Source organism: Apis laboriosa, unplaced genomic scaffold (assembly GCF_014066325.1).
Source record: "Apis laboriosa isolate Shangri-la unplaced genomic scaffold, ASM1406632v1 scaffold14687_cov151, whole genome shotgun sequence".
In the NCBI taxonomy this organism is placed as follows: domain Eukaryota; kingdom Metazoa; phylum Arthropoda; class Insecta; order Hymenoptera; family Apidae; genus Apis; species Apis laboriosa.
The window spans coordinates 50206-76906 of record NW_025221693.1 but is presented as its reverse complement, the minus strand read 5'-3'; the positions used below and the strand labels follow the sequence as shown (position 1 = coordinate 76906).

General features: G+C 29.0%; 1 protein-coding gene across 7 annotated transcripts in view; it reads left to right on the top strand.

The window, feature by feature from the left end:
• LOC122710467 overlaps nt 1-26597 on the top strand; it is a 53836-nt gene extending 27239 nt beyond the window's left edge. Inside the window, exons 1-8 of one of the 7 annotated variants that reach the window (XM_043928336.1) lie at nt 11028-11227; nt 11412-11433; nt 12169-12407; nt 17264-17632; nt 18805-19106; nt 19535-19937; nt 22989-23104; nt 23798-26597. In XM_043928336.1, coding sequence (XP_043784271.1) covers nt 17515-17632; nt 18805-19106; nt 19535-19937; nt 22989-23104; nt 23798-26302 — 3444 coding nt within the window. In that variant the 5' untranslated portion in view covers nt 11028-11227; nt 11412-11433; nt 12169-12407; nt 17264-17514 and the 3' untranslated portion in view covers nt 26303-26597. Of the gene's footprint in view, nt 1-11022; nt 11228-11411; nt 11434-12168; nt 12419-17263; nt 17633-18804; nt 19107-19534; nt 19938-22988; nt 23105-23797 lie in introns of those variants that run through there. The other 6 variants (XM_043928334.1, XM_043928329.1, XM_043928331.1 and 3 more) reach the window with 6 other exon arrangements.
• The last annotated feature ends 104 nt before the right edge of the window (nt 26598-26701 follow it).

Here is a 26701-nt window from a genome sequence, read left to right as displayed (position 1 = left end):
GATAAAAGAAAAAAAGGGAAATGTAAAAGGAATAAAAAAATCAAAAGGAGCAGAGATAAAAGTATAAAATTTGAGAAAGAGATATGTATATTTTAATGAAAAGGGAGGAAATTAAAGAAAAAAAAAATAAATAAATAAATACGTTTAATTTAAATTTAATTTGAGAAATTAAAAAATTATGAATTATAAATTTAAACTAATAATTCTACGCGAATTAAAATTGTCACAAATCCTAAAAGAAAGTAAAAATCGAAGAAGAGAATACGATCAGTCACAAAAATATTCGTTATATAAATATTTATTAAATATTTTTTAATTCTTGTCACAATTTCAGAATAATAAATATACATTAAAAACTAAACATTTTTTTTAATGTAAAATTATGCTTTATCTCATTACAAATACCATTACAAAGTTAGAAAAGAACGTATAATCCATTATGCTTTACGTATTCGCAAAATTTCAATAAAAAATTTTCGAATAAATTTCTTTATAATGCGAGCTACGAATGTTTTTACCACTGATCGTACAAAGCACAGACCATCCAGATAGTGTTGCTGGGATATAGAAAGGAATACCAAGAGAAAAATATAAGAAATTGAAAATCGATAAACCAAACCGATCCAAATGAAAGAAATTTAAAAAAATATATATATATATATATATATACATCAGACAAGATCGATAAAAATTGCCAGCGTAAAAGCAAACAATCGTAAAGTGTAATAACAAGTGACGATAACAAATAATGTTGAAAAATAATAGAATAAAAGGAATCGAAGAAGCGTGAAAGGAATATAGGGGTTGTGGCGGTGGGGTTGCAAGGCGCGCGCAGAAGGTTGGCGGAGGGCGATGCAAAATCGTTCCTGCTGCACAGTCGCAGGAAAATCGAAGCTGGTCGCCAGTGTGTCGCACACCAGCGCAGCATTCGCTTCCGCTTTATTCTATCCCCCTCGTGTGCCTTCATCTCGAGAAAAGAAGGAAGAGCACGCGGAGCCATGCTGCTGGACGCTGGTTGAACCGTGATTTCTATCGAATCGCGAGGATAAAAATTATCCAACTAGTGTTTTGTTTTTCCTCTCAAGAGTGGTAAAACCTGTATCGATTTTATTTTTCATTTTTACACGAGTGGACATGAATAGTAGCGTTTTGTGATCGTTCGAATGAAAATGTTTCGCTTTCAGATCAAATGTTTGAAAGATGATTTGGAAAGAGGATGAAGAAAAATTTGTGAAGAGAGATTTAAAGGGGTAGGGCGGGAAAAAAAATTATTTTTCGTTTATTTTCGATCGTTCATGGGTATCGTATATCGAAAGTTCGTAGATTTCGTTTGTTTTGCGTGCGATTGATAAATTGCAAAGTTTGAGAGAGATGACTCGATCGCGATGGACATTTTGAAGTAGTTCGTAATGCTTGAGAGAGTAGAAATTCATCATTTTTTACTTGTATTTCATGTATGATTTTAGAAAATGATTTAGAAAATATTTGAATGATCGACGACAGACGTAGAATTAAATAAAAGATAAAGAAATTATCGAAGATAATAGAAATATGTATTAAAATTCATGATTTTTTTCTATTAACGACGAGTCTTTCTGTGATGGCGTGTAATGGTGGAAAGTACAATTACGCTGAAATTATGTTTTCACTTTTAATGATCGTCTATGCCAATTAAATATTTGTCGCTTTTTTCATTCACATATTCACAAATATATATATACACGTATATATGTATTCGCAAATATATATCTCAAATCTCTTTTAATATTCCACGATCATCAAAATAGTTTTTATGTCAACGATAAAATATAATTTAATTGAAATCGCATATCATACGCAAGCCTTTAAAAAGTTACAAATATCACTTCACCACTAATTACACTTTAATCACAAGTTCAAATCAAAATATTACATTGTTCATTATCATTAAGAAACTTATAGCCTAAAATTAACATTTCGTTCTTTCATATAGTGTATTGCTTCGAAATACCAAGTATGAATTATATTTTCAACAATTTCAAAATATATATTTTAAAAAGCAAGGTGTACTTAATCTTAATAAAAAAAGTCGATTGACGAGAAAAATCGATAATCATACTTAATCTGGAAATGGAGAAAGCACATGATACGACAAAATGCTACTATCATCATGCTATTTATCGTCTCTTTATTTCGTGAGGAAGAAACGAAACGTGTTTTACGCGATTGCATCATGTAACGCAAAGTCGAGAAACTTGACAAGAGACGGTTCAAAAAATTCTTAATCTATATGTGAAATAAAAAAAAAAAAAAAAGTGAGAATCAATCTTCTTTCGACTTACAAAAGGACTCGAGGAAGGAATGTTCAAATTGGATGGATGTCTTAATCTTTCTTAGCTATATAGTATATATATTCTTCTTTATAATTTTTAAGGAATAATTTTTCAAAAGGAAATCACTTTTTGTATCGTATCTAGTAAATTTGAAATTATCTTTTTTATCGATTCTTCGATGCAATTAATTATTCTTAAAATTTTAAGTATTTTAATTGCATTATTTTGTTTTATTTTCACTACATTACACGTACATTACATATATATACTATGTATTACATATAATTCTTCTTCAAAGTAGTGAAATAATTATATAATTTTCTATACTCTTTGGAGATACAATTTCATAAGAGAATAGAAATATCTTTGATCTTTGAACTTTCGTCTGTATGGTAATTACGTTTTCCTTGAATTTAAATTTCTAATGAAATATTTTTCTCGCTTATATTCTAATAAAAAAATTATCATTGAATACGAAATACGCTAAATATCTATCATGTTAGTGAAAGAAAGTCGCTACGTAAACGTAACAGTTCTCTCAAAATGTCATTATCTCGATCGATGCACAGAACCTACTTCTATCTCTTCTATCCTTGCTACATTATATATTTATTTCGATCAGCGCATATAAAATGTTGTTTTTGCTTTAGAAATAGAATAATAAATTTAAATTCATCTTTAAGAATTATTAGAAAGTTTATTAACAAGAAAAGAACGAATTTCTATATTTGATCGCTAAATCTTTTAAAAGATCGTAGTGTTTATGCAAATTATTATTACAATCAAAACAAATTCCGTTTCGATAATTATTATCATCTCGTGTCAACTTCCTTCGATTCTATTATCAACTAATGAGGTGAAAACAATCTCTGAATACGATTCATTTGTAAAGCAAACGAATCGTATCTCGATTTCGCTTATTCAACATGTTCAAATCAAATGAATCAAATCGATGCATGCGAAACATCGTATCACTGAAATTTGAATTGAAAACGAGTCAATGCTATTCATTATATTCACTTCGTTAATTGTTCGTCAATCATTTAATTCTCTGTAACATCATGTAAAAATATGTAAAATCTTCAACGTTGATTTTGTGAAATTTGAATTGATGATTTTTTATCAGAATATTATGACAAGAAAAATAAAGTTTTGAATGAAGGTAAGATTATTTTACTTAACTCAGGATTTACTTAACTCAAATAGGAAAGATAAAGAAAATGGACAAATAGATTCTATACGTGTTAAATAATATGTAATATACTTCAACATTAATCAAAATCGTTTCAAAGAAATATAGAAAGAAAAATCTTTAAATATATCGATTAGTTGGAAAATATGACTGGTTAAGTTTAACTTTGCTTCAACAATTTTTTAATAAATGAATTATTTAAATATTTAAAAATTCAAATAATTTTTTATCTTGAATAATTTTTTTATAACATTTATCACATGAAATTTCACTTTAATTATTCACTTTATTTATTTATCTCATATCTCCTATTTTGATAGATCTCCTGATGGAAAAAACACAAAGAATTCTCTATCATGTATTCTAATTAATCTTTTATTCGAGGAAACGATATGTCGCGTACAACGTTTCAACACGCGCATATTCAATAAATAAATAAATAAATAAATAAAATAGAAAAATTACAAGAAAGAAAAGACAAAAAAACTGGTTTGTACATTTTCTGATATAATGAAAGCAAAGATGAGAGTCATGACGATCAATGAAACTCGCCGGTATACCGGTATATACTAGATATGATCGTCTGAACGATTACGGTTCTTACGTAGATTTGTGTGACAATGCGAAACGGGTATAGTTTTCAGGATGTTAGAGAAAAGCGGTTCGAAGCAGTTTCGTTTCGAAGGTATTAGGGGAAAATTGTTTCATTATGCATGTAAGAACATTGTGGTCAATTTCCTGACGGATTTGATTCGTGAAGGTAGATTGGGATGGCGAATAAAACGATAGTTTTAGTGAAATAGTCTTGTGATGAATATTTTATTGGAAACTAAAATTATTTAAATGTAACACCAATGGAACATTTTAGTAAAGTTACTTTTTTGTGTAAATATTTATAACATTTTGATATAAAATTGTGAAATATTTATAACATATATAATAGATAATTTAGAATTTAGAAATATTTTAGATTATAGATTATTGAATCTTAATTGAAGGAAAAAATTATTGGAAATCTTTATTAAGTTAAATTATTTTTGAAAGCATTTTTTTTCCTTTTCTTTTTTTTAATATTTTTAAAATATTTTGTAAAACTTGAATTGTAATTAAAAGTTTCATTTTATTAAAAAAAAAAAAAAAAAGAATTTATCTATTAGAATTGCAAATTCTAGGATTTATCTTGTATTATTAGATGAACTAGTCTCGTAGTATGGAATACATCTGACTTTAAAGGAATTTAGATCATGGAATGGAAAGTGAAGATAATGTTGGATTGCAGAAAATGTCATTGGAATACTATTAGCTCAGAATAAGGTAAAGTAGAAGTTCAATCGGATCAAAATTTTCTTAATAATAATATCTTATTAAATTTGTTGATCTTGTGTATACTTAACACTTATAATGTATTTCATCGGTTTGTATTTCTATAAATTTTAAATTTTATATTTGTTAAGAAACATTGATTGCATAAAAAAAAATTTGATAACTATTTGTTAATGAATAATGAATCTTATTAATCTTATTGAATATGTATAAAATAAATTTTATCTAAGTTCTTTTGTCCTAATTTAATATTTTTAAAAATTCTTATGCAATTGCTGCTGATATTAAAGTTCAAAAAGATATAGCTATTTTCTTCTCTATTCGATAGTAGTATTCGATAGTAGTAGTGCAGATTATGTAATATTATATTTATCTTATTAAATTCATTTTTAGAACTGTTATCAGTAACTACATTAGTTATAAGTAACTAAATTAGAAATACATTTGTAAGAAAAAGAAAAAAGAAAAAATATGGGAACGATCTTTATATCTCTAGAATTTTTTTATATATTATAATTTTATATATAATTTTTTTAATATATTATATAAATATATTTTATAAATAGTTTTATTAATAGTTTATCTGATAAATAATCAATAAATGATTTATCGACGATGTTTTTATATCAAAAATATAATCCATCCGTGGCATGTTTTATCACAATCATTATCATTATCATAATCAATATACATATAATATATATATAATATACATACATATTATGATTAGTTCTTAATACGAAAAGGTTAGCGAATCGATGTTTATGTATTTCCATTGATTGATTTTAATTACATAGATTAATTTTTCCTATTAGCTAATTGTAAAACATTTATTATTGCATTGTAAGCTAATCTTAGCTTTAAAAAACATTATAATTACTATATCAGATTATTATTTCATATTAAAATGATAATTAGCACAATTTTGAACTTGGAAAAAACTTTCTGCATTTCGATATAAAACTCGAAAAATTTTTCAAATGTTTCATCCTTATAAAACGTTAAAAGTTTTGTGAAAATGTGAAATCGATTGGTTTAATTTCCATCAAATAAAATCGTGTATTGACAAAAAAAGAAATGGAAAACACTGTACAAATAACGAACGTTCGGCAATCGCCGATCAGTAGCAATTTCTGGCAGGCTTTTTGAGCTTTCGAAAACTTGGCTCGTCGATTCCCATCCGATCGGCATGCACTCTTTTGCAATTTTATTTGCACGGATATCGGCTCGGTTATCCGTTCGATAATTGACCTATTTTGCTCTATTATATACTGCGTGCTCAAACAATCATGTTACCGTCAATACTATTCTTCCCGTGTGTTTTAAACAATATGATCATTACTCGTGCAAAGACACGTTAATAATCACATTATAATGTCTGCCATCAGTTTATTTGTTCTTTCGATGAAAGGTGTGTCTTTTTTGTTCTCTAGATTCTCTAAATTCTTGATGTTACAATATGAATTTTTCGATTGTAACTGATGTTGAGATTCGTAGGAAGATCGGTTGAAAAATTTATTAAAATTCGTTAGTAAAAAAAGATATTTTTCATGATGTTTTAATTAGAAAATTATGTATGATCTCTAATGGTTTTATTCTTCATTATTATTATTACTTGAAAATAAATTGTAAGTTTTAATTTAAATATGTCATTTAAAATTTTGATTTAATGTTTATTACATTATGTTGTAAATAAAAAAATACTTTTTTTTTTTTCGTTAGAAATAAAACGTAATTGCACCTAGTTTCTTTGAGTATGTTGATTCAATATATTAGATAAAATATTTTTACAATTTGGTATTTATTTTGCAACAGAGAGACGACAATGTTATTCATTGTTGCCTTCAATAAAGATAAAACTTTAGACATGAGTCAATATTGCTTTTCCAATGTTGTTCTACAAGTTCATTATCATCAGTATTGTAGATGAAACTTCTTATCAAAGTTTTTCAATATTTTCCAATTTTATTAAAAAAAAAAAATGGAAAATAATAAAAATTTAAATCATAATTTAACTCCAGTAAAGTAAATATAATAGGACTTAGAATTATCTCCTTTTTTTATTTAGAAGTTATCTCTATATCTTTCTTTCAAAATTGTAATATAAATGTTTGGATTAAATATATTTATTGACAAACGTTAAGAAATTATTAATTTGCAAATTAATATTTTTCATAGATTGGAAATAAGATTTTTTCGAATATGTTTGCACAAAAACTAAATAAAAAATAAATAAAAAATAAATTTAATTTATGCACGAAATGATTAGTTTGTTTCTTAACTTTTGTTAACAAGTGTAGAATAGTGTATTTGCATGCATCGATAAAGAGAAACAACTTTCGCGGTTTCTCTCCATGTATACATCATTGATTAAGTATCGTGGTTTAAATGCTTGGTCGAGAAACAGAAATTAGTATTATTTAGTGAGAGTGCCATAATTGCGGTGCTTCTTCATTCCTAACATTTCTCCGCGTGTTCTTGCCACAGATATATACATCTTTTCCAGCCATCGATTCTATTTGACTATTCTTGAACAGAAATCTTTTAATTCTAACGAACGATTCAAATTTTTTCAATGTATTGATGGATGCATTTTCGATAAAATATTTCCAGAATTAAAAGTAATATATCGATATTATATTATATTATTGAATTTATTTTCATATATTGAAAATTTTTGAAGTATTTTGAAATATTTTTTAAGAAAGTTAAATTTAATTTTATGATATATTTTTAAAATAATAAATAATAAATTAAATAATAAATAATTGTTCCTGAAATTATAAATTGTTAAATCCATTTCTTATAAAATATTTATTCTGTACAAATATTTGATCATCGACTTCTATAAATCTTTTTTTCTTCAATTTCAATTTCTTCAGAAATATTCAAGAAAAGTAACAAAAAAAAAAAAAAAAAATACAATAGATCAAATTTTTTTTACTTTTTACAGAAGAAACAGCTTAAAAATATAACCAATCAATTATAAATTATTAGAAAGAATCTTCTTATTTAATTTTTGCATTATCACAACATTGGTTAATAAAAATTTATTATCTTTTTAAAAAATCCATATATCTTTAGATGTTAACAGAGTATTTTCATTTTCAATTACCACTTTATATTCCTTTTAGTCAAATATCAAGTCAATATGGAAAAATGGAAATATCTTATACTTCTCTACACAAATATTGTGCATCTATTTTTTGTGAAATTTGCAATAAATAAATTCTTAATTATTTCTTTATATTATATAAAGATCATATTTGGTAAAATTATATTTCTATCTATTATAAATCCATACAATCATATAATTTTATAATTTACTATTACTTATAGATTTACTTTTCTCAAATATATTAAAAATAAGTATACAATATTCGTGCAACAAGTTTTCGCTATATTCCTTTCCTTCGATTAAAATTTAATCACCGTTGTTAAATTTATTATACGTTCCTTACGTTCCAAAATAATATACGATCTTAATGTGTGCGTAATGTGTGTGTACATACATTCTTACCCGTTATTCCATGCTTGATAAACCCTAACGTCTGTCAAGAAAATGACAAACGCAGAGGTGTTTTATGTAACTCGACAATGTAACGGCGTGGCGTGCACAACCTACTTGGCATCCGAGTGAGATTGCGCGATAAATTTACGAATTTCACAGCTTTATTTTTACCCGGGACGTATTGTTTTTGGCGTATCAATTTGTTTAGTGATCAATCGTTTAAACGTAGTAATCATTTCGTACGGTACATCTATCCGTTTGTTTTCTTAACAATCGTCGATGATAAACGTAATATATTATAAAACTATACCAGATAAAGATCAGATTGTTTTACTTCGAGACTTTCAGTCTCGAGAGATTCAGAGTGGTTTAATTGAGGTTTGGATTCGGCTCTCCGATTTGGATCTTTCATTAGAGAAACGAGTGAATTCGTTTTAATAATTTTTCTGAAGAGAATAATGCGGCAATGATTTTATTCTCCGAGGTTGGTGACAATTCTAATTCTCGTTTGATTTTTGATGATTGATGATCGACAATGATTTTTCATCTGTGTAAGAAAATTGTTGACATAATGGATATAAGTAGATGAAGCGAAGCGTTCGAAGTGTTTTCTATTTGTTACTTAAAATACTCCGATCGACCTCGGTACGTTGAACCTTCAAATCTCATTAACACCTACTAGAAGAAGCTAGTTTTGCATACAATATAGGATCAGAAATTATGAAACGGGAATACTATCTCGAATACCTTAAAAATAGGTCAAATCTTCTAGTTTCTATCTTATCTTCTGAGTGAGAAAGTAAAAATAGTAATAACTCTCTAAAGAAAATTATTTCGAAATAACAATTCACATTATTACATAAGATTCATTGATTAGAAAATTCGATAGAAATATCGTTAGTTTTAAGTTTAGTTTATTATCTTGCTAGTTTTTAAAATAATATTATTTAAAAATAGTTAGAAAGACTTTCTTACTATAGGAAAATGTGAGTATCGGAATTGTGTTATAGTAACTTCTTTCAAAATTATTGAATCTAAAAAATATTTCCAAATATGATAATATACAAGCTTGATTTTTCAAGGACAAGGAAGCTTTGTAAAAAATTAAAATGGATACGTTAATTAAAATCGATCGTTGTAAAACATTGTATTAGAAAATATTATCTCAAATAAAAAGAAAGAAAATTTCTCTTTTCTTCTTTAATAAAATAGCACTTTAAAATTCTTGAAAATGATATAGTTGCCATTAACCTTAACTTGTTTCAAACATTTCTCAAACTATCCGAAATACATCGGAAAAAAATAAAAAAATCTTTACATTCAATTTTCAATTAATTTCCTATGGATAATTTTTCATTCTTAATAAATAAAAAAAAAGAAAAAAATAGTAGTCTACATTAAAATTGAATGAAACTTCCTTAAACTATTTCATTAAATTTCTATTCTTGCTTCTTTCATGAGATTAAAAATGAAAGATATTTATCAAAGTGAAATCTAATGATGATACCATTTGTCACAAATTAAAAAGAAATAATTTAAATAAAACTTCTAATAAAACATTACATTTTTATTAAAATTCTTAAAATTATTCCATTCTTAGGAAATTATAAAACTAATTTAAACATTTCGAAACTTGACGATTAATTAAATTAATATTAAATATTAACATAAAAATATTTCTTATTAATTAATTAATTTTTTGAAACGTATTATCAATTACCATTCATAAAGAAAGTAATAGTAAGTAGTACTTTAAGATAAACTGATAATTTAAAAATACACATTAAAAAAATTCGTATCTTTAAAAACAGAGTTATTTTTCATCCTTCCAGCCATTTTCAAAGCGATGCTAATTATTATTCAAATAATTGTCAATAATTTTGATAAGAAAAAAAAATGTTTTATATAAACATTTTCATGATCATCTTTTATCAAATTGTTAAAAATTAATTGTCCACATCCTCAAAATCAGTAATTAAGGATATCTTGTTAAATAAGTCTTCATTTTAAATAAAGGCGTTATCTTTTAAAAAATTTTCAAACTTTTCGAAGCAACTCTCTACAAATTGTGCATCTGTAAAGTCAATATCTATTTAACATCATCAACATTGAGCCTAAATACTTTCATCAAGTTTCAAATTACTTTATTGATTAGCACTCTAACAAATATCATTTACAAAAATTATATGCATACATATATAATAATAATAACTAATAATAAACTATTTGATAGAAACTATATGAATAGAAATTTATCACGGTCGTTTTATCAAAAAAAAAAAAAAAAAAAATTATATCGAGTCTACAACTTTCACCCAAAACGTTTCGTCGCAAAATTTCTCATTAATCATCCATCCACCCTAATCTCCCTTCAGAATTCAGTGAACCAGAATGAAAAAAGAAAAAAGAAAAAGAGAGAAAAATAATGGTAAAGAGAATCGATCTTCAGCGGCACGATTAGCATCACCGATGGCCAACACTGGTCCTCGCCCGTTTTCTATTCTAATTCTGTTGCTATTCTAGTCCACGACCGCCGGCCAATGAGCTACGTCCGCCAGCTAGTAAACCATTCTCTCTATCTTCCATCTCTTTCTTACCTCTTTCCCCCTGCCCTTCCCCCACCACTCCCCTGTTCCTCGTGTCAACCGCAGTCGTTCTCGAGGCATCGCGTGCACCAGATTATTCAGCCTCATCCTCCTTTTATTTGGCGCGTTTTATCAGTGGCATTCACGTTTCTAAACCATATAACAGCAAATAGAAAGGGAACCTAAGAGAAATTCCATCCGGAGGTGTCGTGCATCGTCGTAGGCACCTTAACCCTTTCGCTACGGCCGTTTATGTTCAGGAGCATTCGCATGATATGGCTATATGAGACGCGTGTTTTACGCAGTTACGTTGATAGAAACTTCTTTTTTTTTTATTTGTTTATACATATATACATATATATACATACATATATATATATATATATATATGTATGTGTACATATGTGTACATATATATGCTATATTGTACAATTGAATTTTTAAAAGCGTGCATGAAATAATTTTTCTTGTTGTACGATTTTATTTAGGAAATCACGAGTGTGATATTTGGTATGTGACAATATTTTCTTTAGCAGTTTTGATGTTCGATTGGTATCGTTGAATTATATAGGTGACAGTTTGGATTATAGGTTTCTTCAGCCATTTGAATTCTGTATTTTGAGAAATAAATTTTATTGGTGATCTTCATCGAGTAAAATGTAGTATATGGTGCTAAGATAGGTACTTGATACTAAATAGAAGGTATCCTTTTATCAAAAATATATAAAATATCAAAATATTAAAATATATTGTTACAATGGTAGAATATAACAAATTTAATTCAAAACGATTCAACGATACCAATATAAAATATATAGAAAACATGATCGTTGCATCGATCATAATCTCTCGTGCTATGCTAAGATGGCTTCGGTGGTGAACAAGTATAATCGCTAATAGAGAAAGGGTTAAGAAGAAGACGACTAACGGCTATTGGATACTCTTGCACAATTGAACTGACACCGTTAACGAAATTATACGAGTCATAAATTACTAATGTTAATAGACACGAAACACTTATCGTTAAAATAATTTCGTAATTTGACAAATTCACAAAGCCAGTTAAAATTACATGAATTTTTTGTTGCTATGAAAATCTATGAATCTATAATTTCTATTCTTCATTCACTAATATTATTATTGATCGATCGATCGATCATTGTGCAAGAGCCTCCCGATTTCTCTTTCATTCTTGTTCAGTTTCAATTTTTTTTTTTTTCTTTTTCATTTTTTTTTCTTGTTAAGAAGAGAAAAAGGAGGAAAGGGGAAGGAGAGAAAGAGAGGAACAAAGTGTGAAGTTGGAGTGAGAGACTAGGGTGACTGACTGGTAGTGTACGATATATACACCGGGAAGGAAGGGTGGAAAGGAGGATTTCGCGAGGAAGGCGGCCAACGTAGAGGGCGCGGACAGAAATGCAGTGGCGCCGGCAACGAAGGGTTATCCACGTGATCGGCTCCTCCAATCACGTTCTACTTTTAGCGAGGTACCAAGACGGTACGGAAATTCTGTGGAAGAGACTGATCATGGTCCCTAGCGAAGAGCTTCCTCGATGCTTTTTTATTACATTCAAGGCTCTCTTACACTGTGCAACTAATATTATTAGCAATATTGAACGGTCAGTTACAAGTTACGTGTTTCCGATGCTAATATAATAAATTTTCTTACGTAACGGAAAGAGTTCTACAAACGAATTTTATACACTAATTTTGCATTATCATTTTATTTTTTTTATCAGGCATGAATTTAAAATTTTTATTAGGAAATTAAAAATAAAATTACAAGATTATAAAATTTTAACTTGTCACTTATTTTACCTGATAGTATTGGTTGGATAAATAATAATTGTGTAACTGAGCTCTGGTCTCTGTTTAGATAATAGTTTACCGTAAAAAGGGGTGAATAGAAATATTTCTATATAAAAATATAGTTCGTTTCCCTTTTATAATGAATAAATGAATAAATCTCGTTACTGTTCAGAAATTATTAATAATGGTTCCGCTTATTATGTTTCAATGCCACGTTTTTTTCTTTTTAATTTATATTCACATGTATGTAAATTTAGTTTCGAAAAAATACTTTAAATATATATATATATTATTGCGAATGCATGGATATTTTTAAATGTATAAAATTTTTTTTAATAACTATTCGATCTTATTTTCATTAGAAAATTGAATAATGATTACTTTTATCTAATCATAATAAATTCGAATAAATTAAGAAATTATTACATATATTCGATGATTCAATTAAAACACGAAAAATCTTATTATTGAATTTATATAATATGTTTCAGGAAAATAAATGTATTAATGTATAAATAGTATAGAATAAACAATAAACAATAAAGATAATTTTTCGCATCAAAAATAAAATTTCTATTTCTGAAGAAAAATTAATATTAAAATGAATTAATTTTAGAAAATAATTCTATTTAAAGTAAGAATAAATCGATGTTGTATCATTTTAATTATATATTTCTTTTAAAACTTCTAAAGTCTTTAGATAAATTTATTTTTCCAAGAATTTAATAAGATTTAAGTAATCGAAATCATGAATTTTAGAAACGTTTAGTTTTATATCAATTTTAAAAAATTTCCCTCTTTTTTTTCACTCAACTCAATAAAACTCATAATTAACAGCTATTTTGTTTTTCTTAATTTTAATTAGAAAAATAAAATCAAAAAAAAAATATTTAAAATTAATTTTAAATTTAACAAATTTACTATACAAATTTATCTTCAAAACAATATTGATCTAATAATCAATAGATCAATAAAATTGTCAGAAATTTGAAGATCAATGATATTTATCAAATTTTTTTTTATAAATTATTTGCTTTTATTTGCTTTTTATTTTGCTATTATTTCTATTCATCTCATTTTACGGTATAATAAGTTACATATTATACTTAACATATTCGTTTTGATTAAAAAAATTATCGCACACGCTTCGTTTGATCCATGACCAGTCACGATTTAATAGAATTAATGTTATAGAGTAGATAACAAAATATGGATTTTGTTAGCTAGTAAAATAGAACAAAATTGCACAATGAAGAAGAATCAATTGTTTAGTTTTATCACTGTGGAGAAAATTGAAAGCATTAGTGCCCGCTTAGTTTCACCAATTAGAAGTTTAGTCTGTAGAAGCTTAATCACATTAGAAAATTAGGTATATTTGCAAGTTAAGTTGTTTTTTTGTTTTTTTTGTTCTTGATTTTTTTATTTCTGTGATCTTTGTATCTCAAACTTTGTATCTTACTGATTTTGCATATTTCATGTTTTGGCTATGTATTATGTATATATATAAAATAAATAAAATAAAATAATACATTATAAATGTTTTTTTTAACAGTTCTAGTATATGTAACAGTATTCGTTTATAATACAACTTCATTTATTCAAACTTGTTTAGAAAAAAATTTATATAATTAATAGAATTTATAATTCTGGTTTATGTCACATTAATATTATGTGTATATATATATATATATATATATATATATATTATTATTAAATTATTAGATAAGAACTTGTGAAATTTCATTTGTGTTATTATCACATTATTGTCATGCAAGAAAATTTATTAGTATCGTTATTTATAAATAACATAAAATTAATTCAATTCTGTAACATTTATGGTTTTTTTTTTTTGAAACAATAAAAAATTAAAATTCAGATAAGTAGATTCAGTCGAGTAGAAAATTTAATAGAATATTAAAATTTCATTTTGATAAATGAAGTTTTACTATAAATGTTTTCTTAAATAAATTTTTATTATTGTATTCTTATTTAATTAAACATGATTAAATAAATTAAAATTAAATTCTATAATAGCTTTTTTAGTAAACATTTTTTTATAAAATGCTAAAAATATATGTATTTATAAATGTTATCATAAAAAAAGAAAAAAAATATATGTATATGTTGTGAAATCAGTATTGATTCTTAATATGGCATTTAATAATTGCAATGCATTTGTATCAGCATTCTTTGACATCGAATTTCATGAATGTTTACTATTATAATTATTTATAACTTCAAAATTATCATTTGGTTACATATAGCTATAAAATGCCTTATAACATAAACAAATTGGTTTGAAATGGTCAATTAAAATTATGAAATTGTAATGACTTTTTCATCTTCAAAAAATTAATTTTGTTGAAGAATATTTAATTATAAAAGAAAATACATTATTTATATGAATAGATGATTGTGTTTTTATTTTTTATTTTTATTTATCATCATTATTTATCATCCAAATTATTTTTTATGATGAATTGTTTCAGAAATTTCACAGATTATATTGAGAATAAGAATTACAAACTATTATCTTTCCAATAAACATAATAATTTTACGATAATTTATATTTACATAATACATAATACATTTACCAGACATATGAATCATAAAATATGGCAATGATAAATATAGAAATTGTTATATATAAAAAAATAATTGATTGAAATATTACGATCAAAGAATCATAATAAAGTAAAATGAAGATATTAAGAAGAAGGAAATAATAAGTGACGTAATTAAAAATATCTACATTCGAAATATCTATCATTCGAAAGTTTTCAAACATTTCAAATTGTAGTTTATAATTATACAGAGCTTCAGAATTAGAGATTAGTGGACTACAAGATGATGTAAGAAACATTTATCACGTCATAAACATAGGTCGCATTATTATTCACTTATAAATATCACGTTTTATTTTTAAGTATCAGAATGAAGAGGCATCATCTCAATATGTTTAGAAAACTATTGTTGAAATTTTAATTAAAAACATTAATTAAGAATTAAATTTTATCCTTTAATATATCTATATTATTATATTTGTGTCAATTAATTTATATATCAAATTTTTATATTATATTCTCAAATTTCAAATTAAGATAAGAAAAAAATTCTTATTATAGAAGATTAAATTTATTACAAATACATATCCCTATCGCATTTGAATCACTTTATATATATATATATATATATACACATTATAATTAATTATTACACCATAATTATGTAAATTTTTTAAGAATAATCATTTTATGTTTAAAGATCTAAATTTTTAATTAATCATCATATTTAAAATTTATTTAAAAATTTGATATTGAAAAACTTTGTATTTTCAATTTATTCAATTCATTTTCTATTATATAGATTTTCGTCTTGATTAATCCATACTTTTGAACAATAATGTACTCAATTGAAAAGCATTGAATGAAATTTCTTCGATCCTTTACTTTCAATCGTTGTACATTTCAAACATCACTAATAGTATGTACATTCCAATACAAGAGGATTTGTTTGTGGATAACGAACACCATTGCACTCGGATAACAAATTCCTCTGTAATTTGAGTCGATGGTACTTGAACCAGTGTTCTTTTCGCTTGTGAAATCGTTCACTATACTTTCTTATGACTTTAATAAGTACTTATTGACTCTATCCGTCAAAATCACTATACAATCTTCTTAAAAAAAATATATGTGTTTAGTTAATAGTTAATATTAAGATCAATCAATAATTATTTAATTAATAATATACTTTTCGAAAAACTATTTATTATATTCATATACATATTTTTTTTTTGTTTTACGTAAAAAACCTTCATTGAGAAGGTGAAAACAATAATATTTAGATTTGGGGACGGTTGAAATATATATTTCATATTCAATTATACAAAATAGTTCAAATAGAAATTTACAGCAATAACTAATTTATAATATTAATTGAAATACTATAATTATTAATTTGTAATTTGTAATATTGAAATTTATACATAAGAGATCATATTACTTATAGAATCTATTCTGATAGTTAAATCTATTAATTTTCATCTTATTAATTTTCTCGCTTTGATTAATTAAAATGTATCGTGAAATTGAAGTACATGTACATATATGTTATCTTGAGAAAGTTGATATGTATTGTATATTATTATAGTGTTAGGTAATTTTAAATTATTCGAATGCATATGTATAAATTTAACACAAGAGTTTATAATTAATATCGATCCAATTTTTATTTTACGCGCACAAAATATACTTTAACTAATTAATTATTTGAACGATGAAAATATTGTTTTAAATTTTAATCCATTATACGTTTCATTTACAAAAATATCAAGGAAGATATATTCTTGTTACAAACGATTGATTACAAACCTAATAAAATTAAAAAATAAAAGAAAAATCTAAATGCTAAAATGAGGCATAGAATCTAGCTATTCATATCAATGTTATCATTTCATTTATAAATGATAAAATGAAAAGAGAAAATTATCTATCATGGAATCCAACTATATTTCTTCGATTTAATTTGCAGCTCCACCCGGCGAAGAGGACGAAGAAGAAGGATTACGAAATGGATTCTTGAAAGGGCAGGAGAATGACACGAACACGCACAGCTTCGGTCGGCAGAGCGGATATAAGCCGCGTAGAACCGGAAGTAGCGATGGCGGCGCATACGCCGGTAGTGCGGCACGACACAAGGACGATACAACCGGTTCACCGTCCCAGCCCAAGATTATCTTTAACGAGGACGAGTACACGAGGATCACGACACCCCGTCAGGATATGCTGTTCAAAAAGGGTTATCTGTCGAGGAAGAAACCCTGGACCGGAAACGCGAACACCAGCGCGACTTCCTCGACCACCGAGAGCCAATCGGCGTCTCATTCCACCGCAGGTAGAGGTATAGGTAGAAACGTGATGCATTTCATCGAATTTCTGGCTTGTCTCGTTCGCCTTCCTGGCCGTGACGTCGTTTCCGGGAAGCTGCTTGGAGTTACCCCTATCACCCTCTTGAAGTTTGTATGATTTTCTGTGTTACTCCATTGTATCTTGTTGAGAGACGTTGGGCGAGAGACAACTAGAATAGTTGATCCCTTATTCCTTTTGTCTTAATTGAGAGACTTGAGAAATTTTGTGAAAGATATTCGTTAAAGAAAAATTCTTTGTTCAATTTGCACAATGAGCTTGAGTCAAGCTTCAATTTATGTTTCTGATTAGGATTTATTTTTTTCATTTAAATTGTACAATTATTATTATACAGATTTAAAAGATTTTGGAAAGTTTGGAGATTTTTAAATTTATAATTTAATTATTTAATTGTTATTTAATTGATTTATTTTTGAATATTGTTGAAACTTGAATATTATATATAAATATCAGATTGTTCTCAAGTCTCTAACTTTTTCTTGATATATAATTTTCTTCTTCTCCTATAACCGCAAAATCTCATAAGAATTTAAAAGAATCGACAATTGATTGGCATCGATATGTTCATATTAATTATCTGTATTTTATGCTAAAAGTTAGTGCTCATTTAATGGCTCAGTATCGGTACATCATCGTTTCGTTGGCAACGTAAATGTTATGCTGATCAAGGCACGATCGCCCGCTGCTCACACAATCACGAGTATTTATTCGTTTCATCTTATTATGAAATATGTGATATCTTGTTCATGTATAAACAATTGAAAACTGCTTTGTCAAATGGGCGATGATAGTCGTGAATATATCAATGTCTATCAGTTGTCGATCAGGTGGCGAGAATCTTAAATTTTTCTATACTAAATCCTCCTTCATTAAACATTAAGAATATATATATATATATATATATAATGAAATTTACAATTAATTCTTTCACTATTGAATTCCTTGAATTATATATATCTAATATAATTTTAAAATCTCGTTTTTTTCTCTTCATCAAAGAAAATTCATTAAAGGGATTCAAAAGTAATTCTACGGTTTTCAATCAAAACTTATATATATATATCTATTTTCTTTATGCATCATCAATGTTGAATATTCAAAATTAACTTCTTACTTCCTTGTTTAACTTTGTTATATTAATTACAGATGGTAGCGAAACGACTGAGGATCAACAATTGTTAGACAGGGACTGTGGTACCGGCGAATATCCACCAGTGATGGATTCCAGCGCTCAATTGGGCTATGGGACGTTTTATGATCACATGGGTGGTTACTATTACGAATATCCTGTGATGTTGGTTGGTCCAGCACCGATGCAATCTCAAGTTGCACCGAGTGTTTTGGCGGCTGTGCCTTGTGCACCTGTGCCTCTTAGGCCCATAGAATGGATTAATCCAACTTACGTGCCCAAACTGCCTAATCAGCCGTATTGTATAATGAATTACGAGGTATAAAGAATGTACTTTATTTAATGCACTTATACCGGATAAAAGTCAAAAATCATTATGATATTAAATCTAAGAATTTAAAAAAATTAGCTGAATATTATATTGATATATAGATTTTTTCGATTAAAGATTTTTCGAAAAGATATTTCGAGATAAAGAAAAATCATAATATTGATATCTGTTCAGAACGAATTAAGAATCAATTAAATTGTTAATGAAATTAATAAGATATTTAGTACGGATAATTAAGAAAGATTTTGAATTTTTGTTCGATAATATTTATACAAATCTGTCTAATGTAATTTTTATTTTTCTATGTTTGACGTAACGTATCTCCTATATTTCTTTATGTATAACTCCATTTCGTTATCCAAACAAAATAAAATTATTTAAACAAATTTAATAAATATTATCACTATTATTTACAGAACAATCAAAGTATGGAAAATATGGTAGTAATGGAAGAGCAAGAAAACGCGGTTCTACCAACGGAGAATTCAAATGGAATCAGCAACGAGAGTGGAACAGGTAGCACCAGTTGCAGCGGTAGTATGGCCGGAGAAACGGAAGAACAACCTATAGAGTTTACCAATACGAAGGAGGAACAGCAAGCGGACGAGCAGATAGAGGAGCAAATGGAAGAGCAAATGGAGGAACAATATGGGGATGAGCAACAAGCGGAAGAGCAACCCTTGGAGAACGGTGGCCCCTATTTTGAACCAATGTTGATGCAGCAACCGGTACACGTATCTCACGTGATACCAGCGATTCCTCAGCCTTACATGTACCCCGGCCACTACATGTTTGGTCCTCCTTTGATCAACGTGAATGGTTAGTTGATAGAGAAGAGCAAGACAAGAAGACTGTGTAGAGAGAAAAAAAAAAAAAAAAAACGGTCTTCCTCGGCTCTCCCCTATTCTTTTCTCTTTATTCCTTCTCTGTTATTGGCAATGAATTCTCGAAAGAGAGTTATCTTTGCTCCATTGCTATCGCATGTCTAGCCGCGGATTTTTCTTTCGCTCTCTATCTCTCTCTTGTAGCTTTGGTTCTGTTCATGGACGGATGGACGGAACAACGGACGAACATGCCAAGGTTGTTTTTCTTGCGGCTTAAGAGAGAATCTGCGCACTTCGGGGAGGGAGCATCGCGTTGTTGTGTAATCCGCTTGCGACTAACATAATCATTTTGACTGTGTTACGCTGATGGGAATTTTTTTTATTCGGGGATTTTAGCTCTGTCTATTCTTAAATCAATTTAATGTAGATAAATAATACATGTAATCTTGGGTGGGTATTGGTTGAGAATTTTGATTTAAATGATGTTTGAGGGGAAGGTTTGATTGGAAAGTGGATTTTTTTCTTGAACGACATTTTATATTTCATTTGATGAAAGCTTCAATAAGTTATCAATAAGCTGAATAAATTATTGCTAAAATATTTTTCTTTGCTGAAAATATTTTTTTTTTTTATTCCTTTTTAAATCTTGAAAATTTTATGTTCCAACTTATTCTCGCATAAATTTTTCTTTTGCAAATTTAATATTTGTAAAAGAAAAAAAAAAAAAAGCAAACTTATGTAAATTCCACGTAATTTTAAGCAAAAATACTTTAATTCAAAGAAAAGATTGATGAAGTGCTACGCGTGTTCGTGTTTCAATAAATGTCAGAAGTACGTTACACAACTTGATTTGTTATCGACATGCAAGATGGGGTCCAGGTCAAGAAGTAATATATTACACGCGTAACATGTATTAAAAAAAAAAAAAAAAGATCGTAAGCATTAGCATAAAATGCACCGCAATCTTTTATCCGATCACTCCTTCCCCGTGCTGCGTCAGCTTAGGCGTTAGTACGTTTGATTGTACCTGTTTCTAATGTTAAACGAGAACAGTGTCGGTTGGATGCGCGGCCAGGAGAAAGGGATATAGCCAGATTCATGACTGCTGTCCCGTCCATCGGCATCATTGCTGTTTTATTACCGCCGTGCCTCTACCACATTCAAGGTAAAAGGTAATAATTCGCAAAGAGAGCCGCTATTCTTTAGATACGATCGCGAAGATGTATACGAAATAAATGTTTCCTTTTCCTTAACATTTTCATTATTTGAAAACGTTGTCCAAGAATGAAGTTTGTTGTCTTTTTTTTTTTTTTTTTTTTTTTTAACTCGAATGAAACAGATTTATTGAAAGAAAGAGTTTGACGATATTTTTATTAGATGTAGACGATGAAGACGTTATAAAATGTTATGCAAAAATATCTATTAGAAATGAAAATATTTTATTTTTGATAAATGAATATAATTGATTATTGTATGATTTCATTCTATCATTATTTTTTTAAAAGGTATTTAATTTAAAAATTAATTAATTTTTCATATTTTATAGAAAATATATAATTTAAAATAATCAATATTTTAGGTAGTCTTTTGTTTATACATATTCAGAATTATTTAAAATTGAAAAAAATTGATTTTTAAGAAATCTAATTCGTTTAAAAGAAATGTTTGTCTTACAAGTTATTTTACAAATACTTTGCACATTAAACTATGACATATTACTTTTAAATTAAAATATAAACATGTGACTCTACAATTAAAAATCATGAGATATTTAAATGTGATTCATCACTGTTAGATATTTAATGGAAAACTTTTAATTTTATATTAAATAAAAAATTAGCAAAAAAAAAAAAAAAAAAAAAAAAATATATATATATATATACATAATATCTGAAGTAAGACCTGTAATTATCCTTATATACGTCTTTCTTCTTATTTCTAAAATACAAAATCATTGTACGTTTTTATTTTTAGATTAAAACAATTCTCGTCTCCTGTCACGAAAATAAAGACGAAGAAAGCTCCTTAAGAAGCTTGGACAACGTTTCGCGTAACCCGGTTTCGCATCACGCAATCCACCGCGTGTGCGTGCCGTGGTTCATAAAAATAATCCTCGGCGAATCTCAGTCGAGGATATCCGCTGTCCATCTGGCGATCGTAACTAAAGTCCAAGACTCTCTAACACGCTCGTAATGTGTGTGTTCAATCGTTGCATATGTTCAATCGTATCTCAATTATCTTCATCCGTGCGTTTCATCACCAATTCTCCGGTTAAACCATCGTCAGCATTAGCACGCTGCCTCGCACGTTGCACATCAAAGAATAAGAAAAAAAAAAAAAAAAAAAAAAAAAAAANAAAAAAAAAAAAAAAAAAAAAAAAAAAAGCATTATTTCATCAATCATTGACGTTCACGGGTCACATTTGATCCATACGAAAAAACTGCATTCCTCACCTCAATATAATATGGCCAATATGATTTTACTACACGTATGATATTCACGGATCGCTTATACAAAAGGGGAAAAAAAACCGATTTTTCGCTTAGGGGATGATAGGATCACGATGATAATCGTACATATGTGACGTTCATTATTATTGATCCATTTGCGAGAAAAACCGGTTTTTCATTTAAGGGATGATACGACCATGATGATCGTACACACGCCATCAAATATTTTTAATTTTAATTGTACGAGGGGCGACGAGAGATCTCTCCGTCTTGAGTTTGGCAAAGAGATCTGACCATCGTTGGTGGCGTCTCAAATAGAAGCGGTTTAAAATAACTTCCTCGGTCCCGTGGGGATTGCTCACGCGGGAAACGGAAGGACGAGGAAGTGATGGAGAAGCCAAGTTCAGTTACTCGCGCCCTTCGATACACGTTAACAACGACTTTTATTCCTTGAATTCCCGATTTTGATAAGTAGAATTCTAGGAGTCGAAGTAGTATAAGAGAGAAAATACACGTTTCGTTGAACTTGTAAATTAAAATAGATGTGGTTGGCTTATGCGACGAGATTTAATCGGTTTGCGTTTCTGTTGTACAAGGTGTTACGATACAGGGTGGGCCCATGATCAGAACCACAGACGTTGCGGCCATGTCGGCGGCCTGTGCCAAGCGAAGAAAGAAAAAAAAGAGAAGGAAACAAAGAAGACTTGCTACGGTGAGTGGATAAATTTTGCAATTAGCGAAGAAACAATTAGTTATTGGTAAGAACTAAAAAAATAAGTAAAATATATTTTTTGTACGTATTGTTTTTTCAAGGTATATAAAAAGCGATATTAAAATGAAAAATACGAATCAATTATTTTAAAATATTTATTACAATATTATAAATAATTTAATTTTTGCAATCTTGGTTTAATTTTATGAACTAGATAGATGAAGTAATATTAATGAAAAAAATATTATGCAAAATCTTTAGAATTTTCATTAGCATAAATATTTATCATAATGTTAAAATTGAAATTGAAATTGAAATTTAAATTGACAAATAAAAAAAAAAAAAAAAAAAAAAAAAGAAAAAAAGAATGCAAATGGAATATTGCATTAATACGAAATAATTTGACTTATGTTATTATATGATATTTCTTTCCTTGATATATAATATAGCAAGAAATATCTTAAGGCAATCAATCAATTACATTTTTTTTTCTTTTAATCAACAAGTNAATATCAAATCGTATTTATAAATAAAACTATCACTTCGATTTCAAAATAGATCAATATTTCTTGTGGAAATAAACTAAAAAATAAGAAAAAGAAATAATAAAAAATTTATTATTATTGAGAAAAGCAAAAGTTCAATTTTATAAATTTATTGACCAGCGATTAAAAAATTGTTATTAAAATACAGGGTAACACGGAGGACGAAGAAGAAGGAGAGTACAGCTCCGAGTGTGATACCGGTTTACCGTCTTCCCGGCTGTCTTGGACAGCGTGTTCAACTTCGACTACGAATACGACAACAATTAGCAACCGGCCGTTGAATCCCGAATGTCAGGAGTTCCAGTTGCGACAAGTCGTTGAATTTAATACCTCGCTACCCGCTATTTCAACCTCCGCCAACGATACGTCCGAGATGAGCTCGACGATAAACCAGCCGAGCACGTTATCGTCGGACACGACCTCCGTCGATAACGATTCAAACGAGGTATGCAACGGCGTCGTATCCGACGATTCGAAGAATCAAAACGATAAATCGATCGAGAACATCAAGTCTGATCATCAATTAGAAACGATTTTATTAGAAAACGGTCAATCGAAATCGCTAGACACGATTACCAATTCGGTTAACGAATCGAATAGACTGACGAACTGTTTCCTCGAGAATAAGGAGGCAGTTCATTTGACGAACGAAGTCGCCGATGAGGCGACTGAGATCGAGAAACTGCCAAGCATTACCAAAACAACAAATAATGATTCATCGAGTGCCAACGAGCTAAGCGAACGATCGAGCAACGAAATGAATGGGGAGATCCTGGTGAACGGGCAACTGGACTCGAGTAACAAGAATACGTCGACGATGTTGGCAAATTCGGGACTACCGTCTCCCGTATCAAACGACGAAAAAACAAGATCAAGATCGATCACGCCTAAGGGCATAGAGAATGTACCGATTCGCGAAGATCAGAATCACGAATCTTTATCGAGCAGTAAATCATCTTCATCGATTAATCTATCCAAACGAAAATATACGAAGGGTGCGAAATTCGTGAGAGAACCAACACCTGGCCCAGATCTAAACAACACGATTGAATCAGAAAATGAAACGAAAATACACGAATCGGCTGAAAATATAGAGAAGATAGATCTGTCGAACGATTCGAAAGTAGAATCTTACGGTGATAACGTTGCAGAGGATGATCAAATATCGAGTAAATTTGAAATGAAAATGGTATGCAATCGTTTGAGTAAAGAAGCGATTGAAGCAACAAATGAGGATTCTGGTTTTGAGAGTCAGACACAATTATCCGATTATCCGATTATGAAGGCGGTAACAGAGTGGTTACGAAGGGAAAAGTCGCCTGATTTGTTCATCACATCGGCTATCTCGATGGATTGTGAGGAGGACGAGGATGATATGGACGAAGAGCCGCCAAAAAACTTGCAAGGCAACCCCATGCCTGCACTATCTGTTAATAGCGGTGCGGACAATGCGGCATTGTCGCGCGCAGCTAGTTGCGGGGAATTCGCAGGAATCAGCAACATCAAGGGTAGACAGGAACAACAGCAGCCGGAAGTTAGTAACAGTGGAGCTTCGAGAAGAAAGAAGGATGCGAAAAGAAGATCGGAGGCACGGAGACGAGTGGCCAGACACGTGTTGGGCGGTAAGATAGATCACGAGGCGGTGTCCTCGTCAGATTCTTGTGGCCAACAGGAAGAGTTGAATATTACGAAAAAGAAAAATCTGGCTAAGCAACAGCAAGATGTTGTTGGTGACATTTGCGAATTTACTGAGACGGATAGCGTTGCGGGTATGAGGGTTGCTTTAAACTCTCGGATGGACTCGAAGAGAGTCAATGCAAGGCGAGCGAAAAAACAAGGGAAATCGCACGCGCGGAATCCCTCGAATGATATTGACGCAAAGATTCAATGTATCGAGGATGTGGATGATGAGAACGATGAAGGGATTGTCGAGGATACGATGAATGTAAGGACGTTCGAGAAAGGTGAGATCGTAGTCTCAGAGGATGGAAAATTGTTGACGTCTTCCACGTACGATCCGAACTTGCGTAATCATTATGATCCTCCTACGGTGATTAAAGCTCTTGACAAAAGTGAACTTAAAGAAACGACTATTAAAGAGAAAAGAAAGACAGAGGAAGGATTAAAAAGAGGTAGCAGCATGGAGGATGAAGAGATTGGTAGTAGAATAGGTTCCTTGGATAGCATAGAAGAACCTGATGTATTAGAATGTTGGGAAGCTGAAATCATTGAGCCTGTGATAACTCCGAAAAGAATATTACAAAGTGAAGGAATACAATGTGATGGGGAAGCTGCAGAAGATGATAATATCGAGATTGAACAGGTAAATTTGGACTACGTGCAGAAATATTATAGATTGGCACGCGAAAGCGCCAGCATTGAGGAAATTAGTTTAAAAGCAGAATCACCATCATCGTCAAAATCAGTGCCAAATAAGAATGAGGAAAAGAATGAGATTCCAACGCAGAAAAAATTCTCTGAAGATAAAAATAATATCCCTATTGACGAAGCTTTTGAAGTATATGAAAGCTGTTATACCGGAAATTCTCCGTTTCTAGCGATTGATTCGAAAGTTTTTAAATCACGAACGTTATACGGTCAGGAAACCGAGACCTCAATACCATGCAAGGCGGTTTGTTGCCGAATTCAATGATTTTATGAATATTTTTAATGAGCGCCTCGTTACAAGCGTACATCTCCACAGGGACGTTTCTCAAATACTGATGTCAAGGCCGTCCTTTTCTAAATACCATAAGCCTCTGACGTTGTACTCTTTGCTGATTTATACCATATGTCGTGTACACATTCTATGAACACATGCATTCATTATGCTATCATTATGTTTCTCATTATTATTATTATTATGTATTATTATTATGTATTATTATTACTATTATTATTACTATTATTATTGTTACTATTATTATTATTATTATTATTACTACTACTACTACCACTACTACTACTACTACTACTACTACTACTACTACTACTACTACTACTACTACTACTACTACTACTACTACTACTACTACTACTACTACTACTACTA